General features: G+C 37.8%; 1 protein-coding gene across 2 annotated transcripts in view; it reads left to right on the forward strand.

Annotated features, from left to right (window-relative positions):
* Positions 1–14,651, forward strand: part of LOC131065555 (arginine-specific demethylase JMJ20) — a 169,449-nt gene extending 154,798 nt beyond the window's left edge. For both annotated transcript variants that reach the window (XM_058000101.2, XM_058000103.2), the window contains exons 7-9: positions 13,431–13,487; positions 13,633–13,744; positions 13,952–14,651. In XM_058000101.2, coding sequence (XP_057856084.1) covers positions 13,431–13,487; positions 13,633–13,744; positions 13,952–14,544 — 762 coding nt within the window. In that variant the 3' untranslated portion in view covers positions 14,545–14,651. The remainder of the gene's footprint in view (positions 1–13,430; positions 13,488–13,632; positions 13,745–13,951) is intronic.
* Positions 14,652–17,286: the final 2,635 nt, after the last annotated feature.

The following is a 17,286-nucleotide window of genomic DNA, read 5'->3' on the forward strand; positions in this document are numbered from 1 at the left end:
TTACGACTTTAAACTTGGGCGATTTTACCTTTGGTATTAAAACTTGGGTTTATGATCTCTTGAAAACCCTCCCATACCGCGATATTGCCAAACTTTGGGACTTTAGACAGGCTTGCAAGCTTTAAAATTTTAACACTTAACCCCCTTTATGGCGAATTTCGCAGAATGAGGGAGTTTGCAATGTTAAGAAATCGCGATTTTGAGCTTCGAAGGGCTTTCAGACTTTACGCTACAACATTCATGCGGTTTTGGGTGAATTTTGGAGAATGGGGGAAGGGTTTGTGAACTTCCAACTCTGCGGCTCTTCCTCTTGCTGCGCCAAAGATGGGCATGTGACTTCAAGGTATCCAATACTTGCCAACAAAAATCGCAGAATTACCTTGGATGGTGAACTTCGGCAATTTGAAGAGTTTTGCAAGTTTGTATGAACTTAAGCTTTCAACACTTCTCCTACAACGCGATTTTCGGGGTTTCCATGCACTTTGCAAACTTTTAACTTTTAAAACTCTCTTATAATGCGCTTTTCGGCATTTTGGGAGGGTTTGCAAACTTTAAAAAACTTTTCACTTACCCTAACTTCGGGTTTTGGAGGTATTTTGCAAACTTTGAACTTTTCGCATTTTCGCCCAAAAGTGCGAATTTCGGCACTTATGAGGCTTTTGCCAACTATTTAACTTTTACATTTTGACTCAAAAGTGTGAACTTTAGGGTTTAATGGCATTTTGAAAACTTCGCACTTTTCCTTTATAAATCGCGAACTTCGGCATTTTCGGAGGTTTTGCCAACTTAAAAAAAAAGAATCGCGCTTTTCCCCGTATATTGCGATTTTTGGGGTTTAGGAGGAGTTTGAAAACTTTAAACTCATCACTTACTACTTGAAATGCAGATTTCGGAGATTTGAGGGTGTTTTAAAACTTTTAAATTTTCTCACTATCCCTTTAGGATGCGAATTTCGGAGTTTGGTGGGCCTTTGCCAATTTCGGCATTCCAAGGGGGTTTGCAAACTTCGGTCTTTCCATGCACTTTGCCATCTTCGGTGATTTGGTGGCTTTTGCAAACTTTGAACTTTTACATTTTGACTCAAAAGTGCGAACTTCGGGGTTTTGACTAAGTTCGACATTTTGAGGGTTGTTACAAACTCCTTTTTACCCTCCAAAATGCAAATTTTGGCCTTTTTATTGATTTTGCCAATTTCGACCCTTTGAGGCACTTGCAAGGTTTTCGTTCGCCCTTTTACCCTCCAGCTGACGAAAATTGCCTTCTTCATCCATCTTGCAAACTTTCAAAACATCATGTAATTCTTCCTTGGTGCGAATTTCAGGATTCGGAGGAGGTTTTGAAAATTTACACTTCTGTACCCTCTTATCTCTCCTATATCCTCGTGCAAAAATCGATGTCTTTGGGTTCTCATGCAACCTTTAGACGCTTTATCCTTTACTTGGCGGACTTCACCAGTTTCAATCATCCTACGCCTATCTTAGGCGTTTTTACAAGCTTAGTCGATCTCTTGGAATTCATGCTCGAAGGCTCAATTGATCTCACGGATTCACAAGTTCCTCCGATCACAACATCATCATCTCATGGACTGATTACGGACTCGCTCCAAAGGACGCGCGACACTCTGCTCGGAACTCAATAGGACGAAGGCGAGAAGGCCCAAAAAAGGAAAGGGGACCCTATCGGTGATAGGGAGCGTGTGCAACGCACAACAGAACCAATGAATCAATGTCTTCAAACCATGGTGTTTCGTCAAGTGTTGGGTCTAGGAAAAGGAAAGAACCCACTGAAAATTCTATGAGGGGTAAAGGAAAGAAAATAGTTGGAGATGCAAGTAGAAGGTATAAATCAGATGAAGGTCATTCAACCTTGAGTGCTGCATCCGCTGCTCTAGTCAGGACTACAACTAATGAACAAGAGATGAATACTGATATGGGAGATAATGAGGTAAGAGTTCCTTCTCCTTCAGTTGAAGAGATAATGGAAGAACTTGTTCAAGAGCCAAATTTTGCCAGGATTGTAGAAGTTGAAGAACCTAAGCTTTCGAGAGAATTCCTTGATGGCATTGTCACTGCGGCCAAGGAAATTGAAGATAAATTTGATGAGAGTGGCATGGAGCAATCAGCCATTCTAGATTGCTTGAGAGAAAGAATAAAGGCTAAGGCTCTTGAAGAAGCTCATTCAGAAGAGAACACAACAACATTCCTGGCTATGGTGAATAAACCAATTGAGATAAGACCGCCCAAACCAACTATAAGAAGTTCTCTTTAATTCAAAGAGATAGTGCAGGATTCAGATCATTACAGATAGTTGTACCCAAAGAAGGTAAAACTTAGGATGATATTGCCCCAAAAGATTATGAGATCACCACTGTGAACTTTGGAAAGAGTACCAAACTCCAAGAAGTTCAGGAGTTTGATGATACTTGCAATACATTGAAGGAAAGGCTGAACAAAGAAGTAGAGAAAAGGAAAAGATTGGGAGAAGAGAACGAGCAGTGGAAGAAGTATGTGATACACTTGACGAAGCCACTCAATTAGGAAATACCAGTTGCTCCTCCTACTTCTCTTCCATAGGAATTCATGAGGGACTATGATGATATGAAGGTTACCTTTAGAGAAGCCAAGGAATGGACTTCTGAGGCCTTAGAGTGTGAGATACACGTTGAAAATTTGGTATCAGCATATGAGTCCACCTCTTCTTTGTTGGTCAGAATTCAAGATTTGTCTGAGAATAAGGAAGAAGTCGAAGAAATTCAGAATATGGTTCTCCCACAGTTGAAGATCATCTGGGGGCTTTCTCAGTAGGAGTTAGTAGATGAAGTCATTCAAGTAGGAAATAGATATGACCTTAGCACTTGGTATTTTACTTTGATAACTAGGGTTGAAACCTTGAAGAAATTTGAATCCAAGTGTTTGGAAGTCGAGAAAATTGTTAAGGATATTCAAGATAAGGTATTTCATGTGGCAGCATAAATCTGGCAGCGAGAGGTGGTGCGAGAAAAACATCCGCGCCCCAAAAATCTGAGAGCTAGAATCCAATTAAACTTTTTTAAGGTTTTAGGAACAATTCTCAAAGGAGATTTCTCTAGAATTTCGAGTTTTTTCATTTATGAGAATTTCCTTGCACAGGTAGTTGACTGGGAATGCATACTCGCCACTTGTACTGATGATGTGGATGTGGTCGACTTCCAAGCAACTTGCCAATTGTCACCATGGAGGAGGTGCGACTTCTTGTGTCTAGATACATTGAATCTATAGAAAAAGAAATTGGACACTCACCTCAGTGAGAATAGTAGCTGCGCCACTTGTCTCCTTCCTATTCATTTTAACTGTTAGAGTTTGGGGAAACCCTAATTAGGGTTTTGAACTTTTAATCTGAGCCCTTGATTATTGTTTGATCTCGGCTGTTTATAATTTCTAGACTACTATATAAGGTTGCCTCCTCTCATTTGGAGAGTGTGAGGTTTTTGAAATATTGTTGCATGGTCATTTTTCAGATAATATGTCACATGTGTACTTTCTCTTAAGGCTTTGTAATCCCTATTGTTTGAGTGATTAAGCAAGGTTTTCAATTTCTTCAACACATTAGTTAAAGATCTGATAAGTATTGGTTTATGGTGTATCTTTGCTCATACTTTTGGTGAATGGATGATTTTCATTCACTGTGTAAAGTTAGTCCGAGCTTTCCATTTTGTGTATGCTTAAACTTCCGATCATAAGCACATCTCTTGAAGATTGCATCCACTTTGTGTAAGTTGTCTTAAGTGAGGCGGAACAAGGTGTGGTTTATTGAGTTCACCAAATCAATATCATCTCTGGAATTTATAGAATTAGAGTAGATTTGAGACAAGTTTTGCAGAGGTTGAGAGAAGAGAAGTTGTTGATAAACATCAAGAAATGCAGTTTCATAAGGAAGAGTTAATCTATTTGGGATTTGTGATATCTACGGATGGATTGAAGATGGATCTTGAAAAGGGAAGAGCAATTGTTGAATGGCCTACACTTGAAAGCATTGGGGAAGTAAGATCATTCCATGGATTGGCTTGTTTCTATCAGAAGTTCATTTGAAATTTCAGTTCAATTTGTAGCCCTATGACAAAAGGAATGAGAGGAGATAGGAAGGATTTCAAGTGGACATCTGGAGAAAATAAGAGTTTTGAGTTGTTGAAGCAGAAGGTGATAGAGCAGCCTGTGTTGGTTTTAGATTTTAGCAAAGTATTTCAATTGGATTGTGATGTAAGCCGGAATGCAATTGGAGCAGTGTTAAGTCAAGAAGGAAGACCAGTAGCTTATTTCAGTGAAAAATTGAATGATGCCAGGGGGAGATATTATGTGTATGATCAAGAGTTTTATGTCATAATTCAAGCATTGAAGAAGTGGAGACATTATTTACTACCTAAAGAGTTTGTGTTGTATACCGATCATCAAGCTTTGCAATACTTGAACAGTCAAGGTAAGCTGAATCAAAGACACATGAGATGGGTGGAGTTCTTGCAGAGTTATATCTTTGTTTTGAAGCATAGAAGTGGAAAGTCAAATAAAGTTGCTGATGCCTTGAGTAGAAGGAGGAACTTGTTGACAGAGATGAGAGTGGAGGTATTGGGTTTTGAGGAATTGAAGAATTTGTATTAGGATGACCCGGATTTTGCAGAACCTTCAAAAGATTGTAAAGAAATAGTTATGATGGACATGAGCAAATGGCTAGATTATTTCATTCAAGATGAGATGTTGTTTAGAGGAGTCCAGTTGTGTATACCTGGGAGCTCTATGAAGGAGAATCTAATAAAAGAGAAGCACAGTGGAGGAATAGCAAGACACTTTGGTGTTGAGAAGACAATAACCTTGGTTAGTGAGAATTACCTTTGGCTTCAGATTCATAAGGATGTTAGGAAATTTGTGTAAAGCTGTAGAATTTGTCAAACTTGCAAAAGGTAGCAGTTAGAATATTGGATTGTATAAGCCTTTGACAGTTCCGAAGAGACCCTGGGAGGACCTAAGCATGGATTTTATACTTGGATTGCCTAGAACACAGAGAGGAAATGACTCTATATTTGTCGTGGTGGATAGATTCTCAAAAATGGCACATTTCATACCCTATAAGAAGACAACAAATGTATAGCTGGCCTATTTTTCAAAGAGGTGTTGAGACTACATGGATTACCTAAGAGCATAATTTCTGAGAGAGACGCTAAATTTGTTGGATATTTTTGGAGGACACTTTGGAATAAGATGAAGATATATTTGAAATTCAGTTCTACCTTTCACCCATAGACCGATGGATAGACAAAAGTAGTAAATAGGAATTTGGGAAATTTGTTGAGATGTTTAGTTGGAGAGAAAACTGGAAGTTGGGACTTGATCCTTGCACAAGTAGAGTTCGCCTACAACAATTTAGTAAACAGGAGTACCGGAAGAACACCCTTTGAGATTGTTACCTGAGTACACCCTAGAGGCATATCAGAGTTGAGAGACATCATTAATGAAGATAAAAGGAGTGCAGAAGTGGAAGCATTTGCATAACATATGAAAACAGTACATACTCATGTCAAGCAGCATTTGGAGGATATGAATAGTAAGTATAAGGAGAAAGTAGATGAAAAGAGGAAACACAAGGAATTTGAAGTTGGAGATGAAGTGATGGTGTATCTGAGAAAGAAAGATTTCTAGTTGGTACCTATAATAAGTTGAAGATGAGGAAGCTTGGACCTTGTAAGATCTCGAGGAAATTTAGTTTCGGAAATGCATATGAAGTGGAGTTACTAGATACCTTGGGTATTTCACCTATATTCAACATTGCAGACCTACATCAGTATCACGAGGCAGAATTCAGTGAAGACAATGCAACAAACCTGGAGAAGCAGATATCCCAGAGGATACCGGACCAGATTGAAGACATTCTGGATAGTAGAATTGGGCGAAGCACCTGAGGCAAACAATACAGAGAGTATCTTGTGAAGTGGAAGGGCAAATTAGTTGAAGACTCATCATGGATTTCTCAGGTAGAGGCAAACTGTCTTGGTTTTCCTCTGACCCCTGTAAAGTGGGGCTCACTTTTCATCAACCTTGGATGTTTGATGCAGGAGCATCCTTGGTTCTTGGCAATCTTGCATCACCCAAAAAAAAATTTACATTCCAATTTGTTTTCTGTTCAGTTCGCCTTTGCAGTTTCAGCATTCTACCGCATTTGTTTACCCAATCTTGTGGAGTTGGATTTTGTTTGTGGACATGTTCATCTACCTTATCGTAAGTCCTTGGGACGTTTGGATCTTTTTTCCGACAAGTTATTGCTTCTGGAATCTCAGATAGTTTTCTAGCTCAGAGCACCGGAACTGCTTGGACCTATCTGTTAATGGAGAATCTTGCAGATCATTTCCATAGCTTGTGGAGCTTCGTTTCGTTGCCTCCAACATTCCTTGGCTTGTGGTTGACCTTCCTTCGGGTCCACACGTCATGCTATGTATTTTCCGGAGGAATTCTTTTGGCAGAGGTTGACCTAGTTGTTCTACACGTTACACCTTCTCATCAGCAATTGTTTTCATCTTGGTCTGACATGGATCATCCTAGAGCTATGGATATCATATAAATCAATGTAACTGAGCATTTAGGAAGAGGAAAAAAACAGACAAGGTTAATCAGAAGATTAGGAGGTCCGGAGTTGCTTGGTTATTGTATTTTGAGCATGTTTGTAATCAGGCCTGTGTGCTGAATCTGTAAGCCCGCCTTTTGCCGGCCAATTTGTATTTGAATCCCTTGAAATAATATAAGTCCGATTCTAGATTGCCTCCATCACATTGTGTTGCTCTTGCTGCATGGTCCAGACTGTTCTATTTGAGGACTATCTTGTCGTGACTGCACAAGTTATTCTTCTGTTCAAAATGACTTGTATGAAGTGGAGATTGAATCATTTGTTGAACACCAAAGTGATATTAACAACAGAGTAATTGACAATGCTTGTTTATTGATGAATGATGCAAAGGTGTATCTAGACAATGTTGATTAGTAGTCAATGTCTATCTCCATGATAAGTTTTAGTGACCGAGAAGAATTTTCAGACATTGGATCTATTAACTTGAATGAGGATGAGCCAATTGACTTCATGAAGAATGATTCAGAGTATGGATATTTCTTTGTTGACATTAATACTATAGAGGTGATTTATAGCAATGAATCTGAAGACATGAATATCGCTAATGACATGAGGATATTATTTGAATGTGGAAACCAATGCATTTGGTGAAATTATATGTGATGGCAATGCGGAGCAAAAAAGAATCCATGAGGAAAATAATTTCCATGAGAATATGTGTGGCAAGACCCTCTCAAATTTGTATGGGCCAGTGTTTGAAGTTTTTCACAAGGATATATCTTATAGTGAAGAAGTAAGGGCTGATTATATAATGAGACCAGAATTAGAAATATTCATATGTGATGAGAATGCTGATGAAGTAGGCATTTTGTGCCTGCAGGACATTGAAGTGTGCAATAAAGGGAGTGAATCTGTAGGTTCAGGTGTATACTCTTGCAAGCATGATGTGATGATGATACAAGATGGATCAGCATATGAATGCTTTTCCTTTGATACATTTGGTACCCCAGGCCCTGGTTTGTAGTGGTGCATTGTTGATAAATACATTTGTTCTCGGCATACAAATGATAAGGATAAATATGAAGAGGCTAGCTATATGGTTGAGTATGGGTGCTTTAATTTTTTCAAATTAAATGATCATGTTACAAAAGACAACATTGAGATGGATAGTACAGAATTCTCTGTTGAGTATTAGTTTGTCTTGTTTGCTGGATGCAATAAGAGTGTGCCATATGAAGGTGAATATGTTCAGTTTTGGCTTGACTGCACAATGCACAATTACGGAGAAAACACTAGTGATGATGAATACAATGTTGTTTTAAAAAGGGTTAGTGGCTCCGTGTGCAATCATATGCTCATTAGTGATAGTTGCAAGCTAGTGCCACTCATATGTGATGAAAATTAGATGTTTGATAAAGGTAAACTTTGGTTTTTCATTTTTGGTGGCCTGGGGCTGGCAATTGAATTATTGATCTGAGTTTTGTTTAATTTTGAATAAGGAGCCCAATGGATAAGGCTTGGTCTGCTTCTACCAGAGATTTGAATTCTTGTAATGCTCGCAAGGAGCATTCATCCCCAACTAGAGCCGTTGTTGGCACCCTCAAAATTGGCAAGAAATTGCGGTGCCCAATGTGAAAGCCAAAATCATGCACATTGATATGTCCTTGCAAGAGCTTTTGCAAAATGCCTTAGGGTTTGGTTTCTGAACCTTGCTGTGGTTTTGAAGCACATTCAAATATCCCGTTGGTGGGTACTTTATGTTTGATTAGTGACCTTTTGTTCCAGTCACCCATGACTTGATTTTTTTTCCTCGTGGGTTTCTTATCATTTGAAAACCGGCCCCATGTCCTAGTGTTTCCTTTCTAGCCAGTAACTTGAGCATTTGATTTATCCTAAGTATTTGGCTCCATTCATTCAATGTCCTGGGGACATGAATTATATGCACGTGCTTCAAAGTTATTCTTAAGTTGGCCATAGCTTCAAAAGTTCTCGGCATGCGTTGAAGTGATTTGACACCTTGTCGAGGCTCCGAGTCCTATCTGACATTGCAGTTTGGTCATGTTCTACAAGGTAACTCGAGACTCGGTGAAATAAGTAAAGAGATTTCATTGAGTTCCAAGGAATGATCGGCCGTGAGGATTCCAACTATGCAACACAGGTGCTCGACGGACTGTTTCAAAGCCTTTGTCGAGTCCCGAGTTCGTGCTGCAGAGTGTAAGGGTTAATGTACTCGGGAGCTCGATGAAGTTATTCTTGCGCCTTGGTGAGTTTTCGAGTAAGTGGAGACAACGTGCTTTGTCAGTGGATGAAAGGGATCCAGTGTGTCAACTTGGGATGCGACGAGATGGCTTAGGGGATTTCAGCGAGTGCCTGAGGGAGTAAAAGAGAGACTGGTGATGTTGAAGCTGAAGCTAGGTGTGTGCTCGATAAAGCTCAAGTGACTCGCATAGAGTTCAAATGGTAAATCATGGAGAATCAAGATTTTGTTGATGGTTGTTGATGCCATTGAGAGCGATGGATAAGATGAGAAGAATAACACCTAGGAGAGTCAACAAGGCAATAAACCGGGAATGTGAGTTTTGTGGCCAGAAAAGGAGAAGATCTTGGCAAATCGCTTGCAGAAGATCATCACCAGATAGGATAATTAGAAGAATTTATTATGTCAAGCTTGAGGAAAGAAACCAACGGCATGAAAAGTTGCATGGGTACGGGCGGTGGATTATTTTGGAAGAAAGAACTGAACTGGCTGTTAGGTAATTGTAGAGGATAAGTTTTAATCCTTTTAAACACAAAGCAAAAAAGATGTTTTATATGCATGGCACTGTGGGCTTGGCTATATTTAGAGCTTCTTATTTTAGATGCATTGAGCTTTTTCTTAAGTGGGTGACTGATGCATTGGTCAAGCAGCGTTCTAAACACCTCCCTTTTTGTTTGTTCGAGAATAGTCTCATAAATGGAGCACTTATATGTAGAGATAGACTGTGCGTTTACAAGGTGCAAATTCCATGACATCGGGTGGAGAATACTTCAATAAACTGCCTTGTAGCTAAAGCAATATTGAAAATCTAGAAGGTAGCTAAAGGGATATTGAAAGGCAATAGCAGTTGCAAAAGGCCTTTCAAAAGCTACCTATCTTTATCCCTTCATTGTTTGATGACTAAGAGGCAAGGGGAGCGGGGAGAATGATGAGGATAGGGGAGAGCCGGCTCTAGCAAAAAGCTTGTTAAATTAAAATTGATGGCTAAAGTTGGACCCCTTGTTTTGATTACAACATTTCTCTGTGAGCTCCTCTTCTAATTTTACTAGCTTTCTTCTAGTTTTGTGAACTCCTCTACTAGTTTGTATGGTGCGAATCTTGCATCCTCAAAGTCATCAGCAATGCGATGGTGACACGGCTCAAGCAGTTGGACTTCAATGACTTTTTATTCTTCACCGAGATGGTTTTTTATCCATTTAGTCTTGTATTTCTGTTATGCATATAATCCAAATATGTGTCAAAAGAAAAAGATGCCAGTTGTAAACAGCTTGAAGCTTGTTGCATTCCTTTCTGATATAAAAGGAATTCCAAGGCTGTAAGATTCTGGTCGGTTGGACTTTTTTTGGGGGGGGGTTGGGGGGGGGGTGGCTGGGTGTTCTACTGAAAAGGGTAAAATAGCAGTGTTTGAGTTAGATAAAGAGTCATTCATAGAAAAGGATGTAAATATTTCTTAAGTAATGTCAATTAGTTTATGAGCATTATAAAAATTTCACAGTGATTGTCTCCTATTCCTCCATCTTATATGAATAATAGTATCAAGGATTTTATTATTTGTCTTTGCAAGATCTTGTGAATGTATGATTCTGTTTGTGGGTTCTTTTTGAGGAAGAGATTAAATTCCCGCATACAAGTTATAGTAGGTTCAGGGATACAATATGGATTTATAAGAATAATTTTTGTGATAATTGCAGGGGTCACATTAGTGCTAGGCACCAATGCCATAGAGACTCACTAGTTGAGATAAATCACTATTTGATATTTGCATCCGAATATAGGTTTGACTCTGCATCTTGGGTTAGGCACTCGTGTGTGAAACTTCGAGGATTTAACCCAGAAATATTCAAGAAATTCAAAATCGCTTTCCCTTTGTGTTCTTTATTTTCTTGCTTAAGTTATTTCAGTTCTGACATCTCCAAGGTGACCGAAGGATAAAGAAACAGAGTATGAGAGTATTATCATTTGTTCTTTTATATGATATAAGTGGAGATGCTTAATTATTCTCAGTGATTAGCTGGAAGAAATGGGATTAGTACTGGGTAATGGTGAATTTTGAACACCCGTTGTTTGTAAACCTGAGATTTATTCACCAGTAACGACATGCAGTTGTTGTTTAGGGATGAGTTAATGATATTGTATGAACTTGTGAAGTGGGAATACCCTCTCGAGTTTGGTGGAGCTCGAAGTGAAGAGGGCTTGTTTAAGCCTAGTTGTGTTGTGTTTTCTTGTCCTCAATCTATGGATAGGTTTGAATAATTAACCTAAATTCATTGATCCTATGGTCTAGGGTTTTATAATTTCTCTAGGACTGAGGGTAGTGTTGATGTGTTTTTTATGCACATGCGAACACAGAATAAAATATCGAAGTATCTTATCCTCTCTTGAACAAAGTTCTCGACTGCTGAAGATCTCGCTGAAGGATCAGTCGAAGTAACTCCAAGGTTCTGTTATGTAGGATCTCTACGTGTGGATAAGCTCTCTGTGGTATGATGTGATTTTGTTGGAATCACAAGGGGACTTACACTTGATGACCTAAACGTCTGATTTGCTGGAATCACAGGATTTCACTAGCCTAGATTTTTTGAAAAACAAAAAGGAAAAAAGGATGAGGGCGAGGGAAGGATCTAATTCTGACACTAAGAATGTAGGAGCAATGAATAACCTTTGATGAAATTCTAACTAAGTCTTGTTTTGACATCCCAGGACCATCTCCACAAGGTTAGTGCGATCTTCGGAGGAAAACTTTATGATGTTTAGATCATCGCTACAGGCATAGACACCATCAGGCTGATGCATATCAGTGAAGAAGCGACAATTGAAGTTAAGCTTAAGCTGAATGATTCCAATTGACTACACAAGGCAAGTCTGCAATCAACAAACTGCTAGTAGTATGGATATACGAATTTCACCATCAATCAAACACATTTCTTCCACTCATCCAAACTATAAAGACTCAAAGTTGACTTGATTTTGTAAGGAAAATAAGGTGATTTTAAGATTTTCGCTTTGGACCCTTAGGAAGGGTCAGGAGCGAAAATCTCATTCTAGGCTTGATTCTCCATTTCTTCAACTCCAATCCACTCTAGAAGACAACTAGACATCATTCTTCACCCAAGGGATAAGGTCTTAAGCCAAAACAAGGTCAAAAGAATAGGCTTGCAAGGAATTTCACTCTGGACCCTTTGTAAGGGTCAGGAGCGAAATTCACCTTCTTGGCTAGAATCCTTCATTTTTTCAAAGCTCTCACACATTTCCAAAGTCCAAACACATCCATCCTTCCTTTCAAGATGCTCTGCAAATCAAAATTTGGTCAAACTAGGGAGGAAATGAGCTTTAGGAAGATTTTCGCTCTGGACCCTTTGGAAGGGTCAGGAGCGAAATTCACCCTCTAGGCTTCATCACTCACTTTTCCAACTTCAAACCATCTCAAGAAGCAAACTTAGATCATTTTCCACCTAAGGGACAAGGTTTCAAGCTCAAACAAGGTAGCAAATGAAGTTTATGATGAATTTCGCTCTGGACCCTTTGGAAGGGTCAGGAGCGAAATTCGCTTTGGACCCTTTGGAAGGGTTAGGAGCGAAATTTGACATTTTGGTCTCTCCGTCAAGATCATTTTATGGAATATAACATTTAAGTATAAGTGACATTTCGTTATATTCCATATATACTGTCAGGATGTTTGAGAGTGGTTTCGAACCTCCAGGAGTTATATTGCAAAATCTAGTTTTTGGAGGATTCTTCAATTTTCCAGACTTAGTCAAATTTCAGGATCAGGACATTCCAGACTTAGCCAAATTTCAGGATCAGGACATTCCAGACTTCATCACTCACCAACTTGACCTAGCTCGGACCTTCAAGAATGACACTCACTCACCAAGCAAGACACAATTAGCAACAAGAGCAAAACCAGGCCCTAAAGAGGACTCTCAAAGAAACCCTAATTCCGGGGCCCCAAAGACTCAACCTTGGCTCAAGCAGAGCCTGCCATCCTAGTGATCCCCCTGGCGACACTCAAAAAGAAAAGGCTAACAGACAAACCTCTAAAAACCCTAGAAAAACAAACCCCAAAAAGCAAAAAGTAGGGGTTCCCATTTGCAATGGGGCGATGTGTGAATACGTCACAACAGGTAGCAAGAAAAATCGTCAACAGTAATCATTGCCCTCAATAACATAGGACATATGCCATTAGGAGAGTATTTCTTATCATGATTCAAACCTACACGAACCATATTTTCTCAACTCTTCACTGACATAATTTTTGTTTGAAGAAAAAGGCATGTTACTTCACTTAGATAATGCTTTGATTTTAGAAGAATTTATCCTTATTATTTAATGCTTTTAGTAATGCTCTGTTAAGCTTTTGTGTCATTGATTGATTAAATTCTTTTGATTTACCAAAGAAAAAAGACCTGAAGGTTTGGTGCTATTTATAATTGTGTAAATTTAGTAAGCATCTTTTAAACCTAGAATTCTCTTGAAAGATCAGATCTCTTCAATTAGCTCTAGAATCAAGTGATCTGGCCAGCTAGTTCAATTTTATTCCTTCTTGGAAGAGGCCATTTCTAATGGATCATTTATATTTTTTTGGCAGGAGGATACCATCTCAATCAACCACAACTGGTTTAATGCTTGCAACATTTCATGGGTGGTACATTGAATTGCATAACAAATATTAGTGTGTTTGGTGTACTTGAGCTTAAAAAATGAGGGAAGAAAAACAAAATGTTACAAAGCAACTCTTGAGATTTGAATTTTGCTTTGGTTCATAAGAGTCTTTTATTTGTGATGTGCAGTGGAACCTACTCGTAAAAGACTATAATGAAACAAAAGAGTACATTGAAGACATAAGGAGTATAGCTGATGACTTTGAAAGTCTCTGTCAACGAAATCTGGCAGCCAATACAGGTAAAGTCTTGTTTGTGTTAAATTGATGTGGACATGAACATACATTTTGGTATTCGAAGGTAAATTGGTATTTTGTGGTAAATTCATAGTGCAATTTTGAGTTGAGAAAATCAGAGGCAGAGTTTTACTATATTGATTAGTAGGAAAAACATAGTGTAAGTGAATGACAAGAATAACACATGCTGAACTTCTGTTGCTATTTTGCAGGGATGAACTTTAATGACTACTTTGTCTTCATCTCTCGAATGGCTCTTGCAAATGTAATACAGCTCATTGATATCTTGGATTTCAGAAGAAATAGTATGGAACCTTCAGAAGTGGAAACAGTGCAACAACTTCTCTTCAATTTAGCATCCATTTGTGATGTTGCTAAAAAATTGGAAACCATTGATTATTTTGATGGATATAGTAGGGAGCATACATTTGATCTACAAGAAACATCCGTGTTGTGTGCTAATCTTGAGATATCAAAGGATTTAAAAATTCATGAATTAAAAGAATCCTTGAAGGAAAAATATAGTTTTTTCCACAATGTAAATGTGGCAAACACCAGTGCAGACCTTGTTGATGAAGTTGAGAACAATGGAAGGAACTCAATATTTCAAGGATCAGAGAAGAAAAGATTTTTAAAAACAAATGAGAGAGAGATTACATTCTCTGATGAAATCTTTTCTGTCATGTTAAAAGACCACTCAACTGAAAAATATAGAGTCAATATTGTAAATCCTCAACATCTGGTCCAAATTATTAATAATATCATTACATCAGCGAAAGAAAGGGCTCATGGGGTTGTGACATGACTCAACGAGGGTTAAACAAATTAATTAATAAATGTGAAAAGTGCTAATGTTTTCCCTGTTTACAAGTACCGATTTTACCAATGAAAACTAAACATGGATTACATTGATGTTTGGATTCTTGTATCATATATCTTAAATGTTTATTGTGAAAATAACTATTTTTTTCTTTCAAAATAGAAATTTTATAAACTTTTTGTTATCAATTAATGACTGAACTTCTCGTTTACATGAGGACTTCTTGTTTCTGTTGAAGGGCGTAATAACAATGTGATGCTAGGATAGGGTACACTTGTCCATGATGAGATTCTGGAGTGATTGGATTGCAAATGGATTCTAGCATTAAAATATCAGTGAAATAAATATCTATATCAATCTAGAATTGGGAGTTTGGCTTCATTTATATGTATAACATCAATTCTCTGCACCATCTTTCATGAAGAAATTTGAGTTGTTTAATAGAGCTATGGGTTTTGTATATCCTGGCTCTTTCAATGTTGGGGCAATCCATCTACAATGGTAGTAAGGTGTATAGAAGCAGCTTATGCACGAGACAATCGATTTTAATATGACCATCAATTCATTGGTTGTATTCCCACCTAAACCTACTTTGTTGTAACCATGATGATCTAGTGCAATGTATCTTCTATGTTTTGACATACTTGACCACATTTATACCCTAGGAAAGCAACATGGGCATATCATTGCGAGGGAATGGGCACATTGGTTTTATCAAGTTGTGGTAAATGAGAAAAAAAAAGCCAAAACAAGTTTATTAGAAATAGCCTTTCCTATATATGCATGTTGGATATAAATTGATAACATAAATGGTATTGGTCAACATTAGAACCTAAAAGATACAATTTCAAATATTAATAGAAGATTATAGTAAACATCAAACCCTTATGAAGAGGAGAAACTTGACTCACAATCTTATCCTCACGTTATAACTCATGGCCACTTTCTAAGATCTCCATAATTTTTTTATATCTTGTCATACTATTTCAATTGGGATACAAGATAAACTAAAACCAAGCACTAGCTACGTGTTAGGTTATGATTATGCTACCACAACTCAGGTTGTACAGTTGAGTTTGGTTTTTTCATGTAAGACATCCTAATTATGGTTGGACCTTTGTCCATGATTGATGATTCCTGAAATTGAGTCAATATGCTTGAGCTAGGCTAATGACATAGAAGTCCTCAACTACAATCATATTGATTGTGACCTTAAATTGAGCTTATGATATGGTGCTATTTAAAAATACCTTTGGACATGATCTTCTAGGTTAACTCACAAAATATAGGTAAATACTTGAAGACAACATATCTCATTTGCACAAATGCTCTAGGAATGAAGGTGTAGGTCCAAGTTCATTTTAGCATACTAAATTGAAATGTTCTTTATAATGTGAATCATATTCAAATTAGGTGCTTAGATATATGAAGATGATAAGTGAATACAATTTAATGCTTTTATATGCAAGGACATAGCAATAAATTGTGCAAAATTATAGTAAGTTAACCCTAGGGGAGAAAGGAATGGGTGAGAGTTGACCAAAACCTAAATTTGAATTTTGAAATTTCAAAGGTCAAGTTTGTCGTTGCAGAGTCACCTTGCAATGCAAAAATGACTTGGCACATAGAAATAATGAAATTTAGTGGATATCATTATCCACAGGGATAGGTGCATGAATAGGTGTAATGAATATATAATTAATTTGAATACCAATTTGTGCATGTATGATAGGGCATGAATAAATGGATGGAAATATGTGTATGGGGATAAGTAAAAGAATAGGGAATGGGGTTGACTTTCCACAAATTATACCACCCGTCGACATGTAAATGCATGAAGGAATTATCTCAAAATGAGCACAAAACTAAATGGAAAATGACATAAGTGTACAAATTTGCCATTGCATTGTGCCCCCAATTTGAAGTACATGTGAATTCAAGGACCATGTATCTCACAGTATGTAGTACTCATAAACATACAAGTAAAGTAAATATTCAAACATAAAAGGATATGCCACACGTCCATATAAAGTAATGGGCCATGCATGACATGATTTTGTAATTTCATCCTTTGGTATGTGTGTTTCATAAGGACTTACATATTAGAGGAAAAATATGCGTTAATAGCTTTTTTAATGCAAGTAAGAATAATTGCAATGTGAATCTCATTGCCAATTACCATAAGAGACAAAAAGAATGAAATAGGGTTGGAGAAATTTTTCCTATGTGAGAAGTGGTGATGCTTTGTCTTTTACTTGGTAGTCGTTGGGTGACAAGGTGCATAGGGCATTGGCTTGTTATTTGCTAATGATGAGTCTCTACAGGCACTTGTAACAATATGGGAAACTCAACATTAGAATGAAACTTGACATGATATGCCCCCTACAATTGGCCACATCCATGAAATATAAGGAGTTGAAGGAGAGGGCAATAATACATGAAATATAAATGTAAGCTAGGCACAAAAGCATGTGTAGTATAACTATAAACAAATGTTGTGTATTGAACAGATAAAGCATGTTAAATGATAGTTTTGGTAAGAATGTGGGCCAAAGATATCACCAAGGAATGAGGTTGCCCCTAGTATGGGCAACTAAATGTGACGTGGCCTTGAATGACTAGGAATAGTTGTATAAGTGTATAGGACACTAGGAACGTGGATAGGTTCCTAGTGGTGATAAAAATCTCATTATATGACATGACGAGTAATTGATAAAGGGTGTGAAA

Source organism: Cryptomeria japonica, chromosome 4 (genome assembly GCF_030272615.1).
Source record: "Cryptomeria japonica chromosome 4, Sugi_1.0, whole genome shotgun sequence".
Taxonomy (NCBI): Eukaryota; Viridiplantae; Streptophyta; class Pinopsida; order Cupressales; family Cupressaceae; genus Cryptomeria; species Cryptomeria japonica.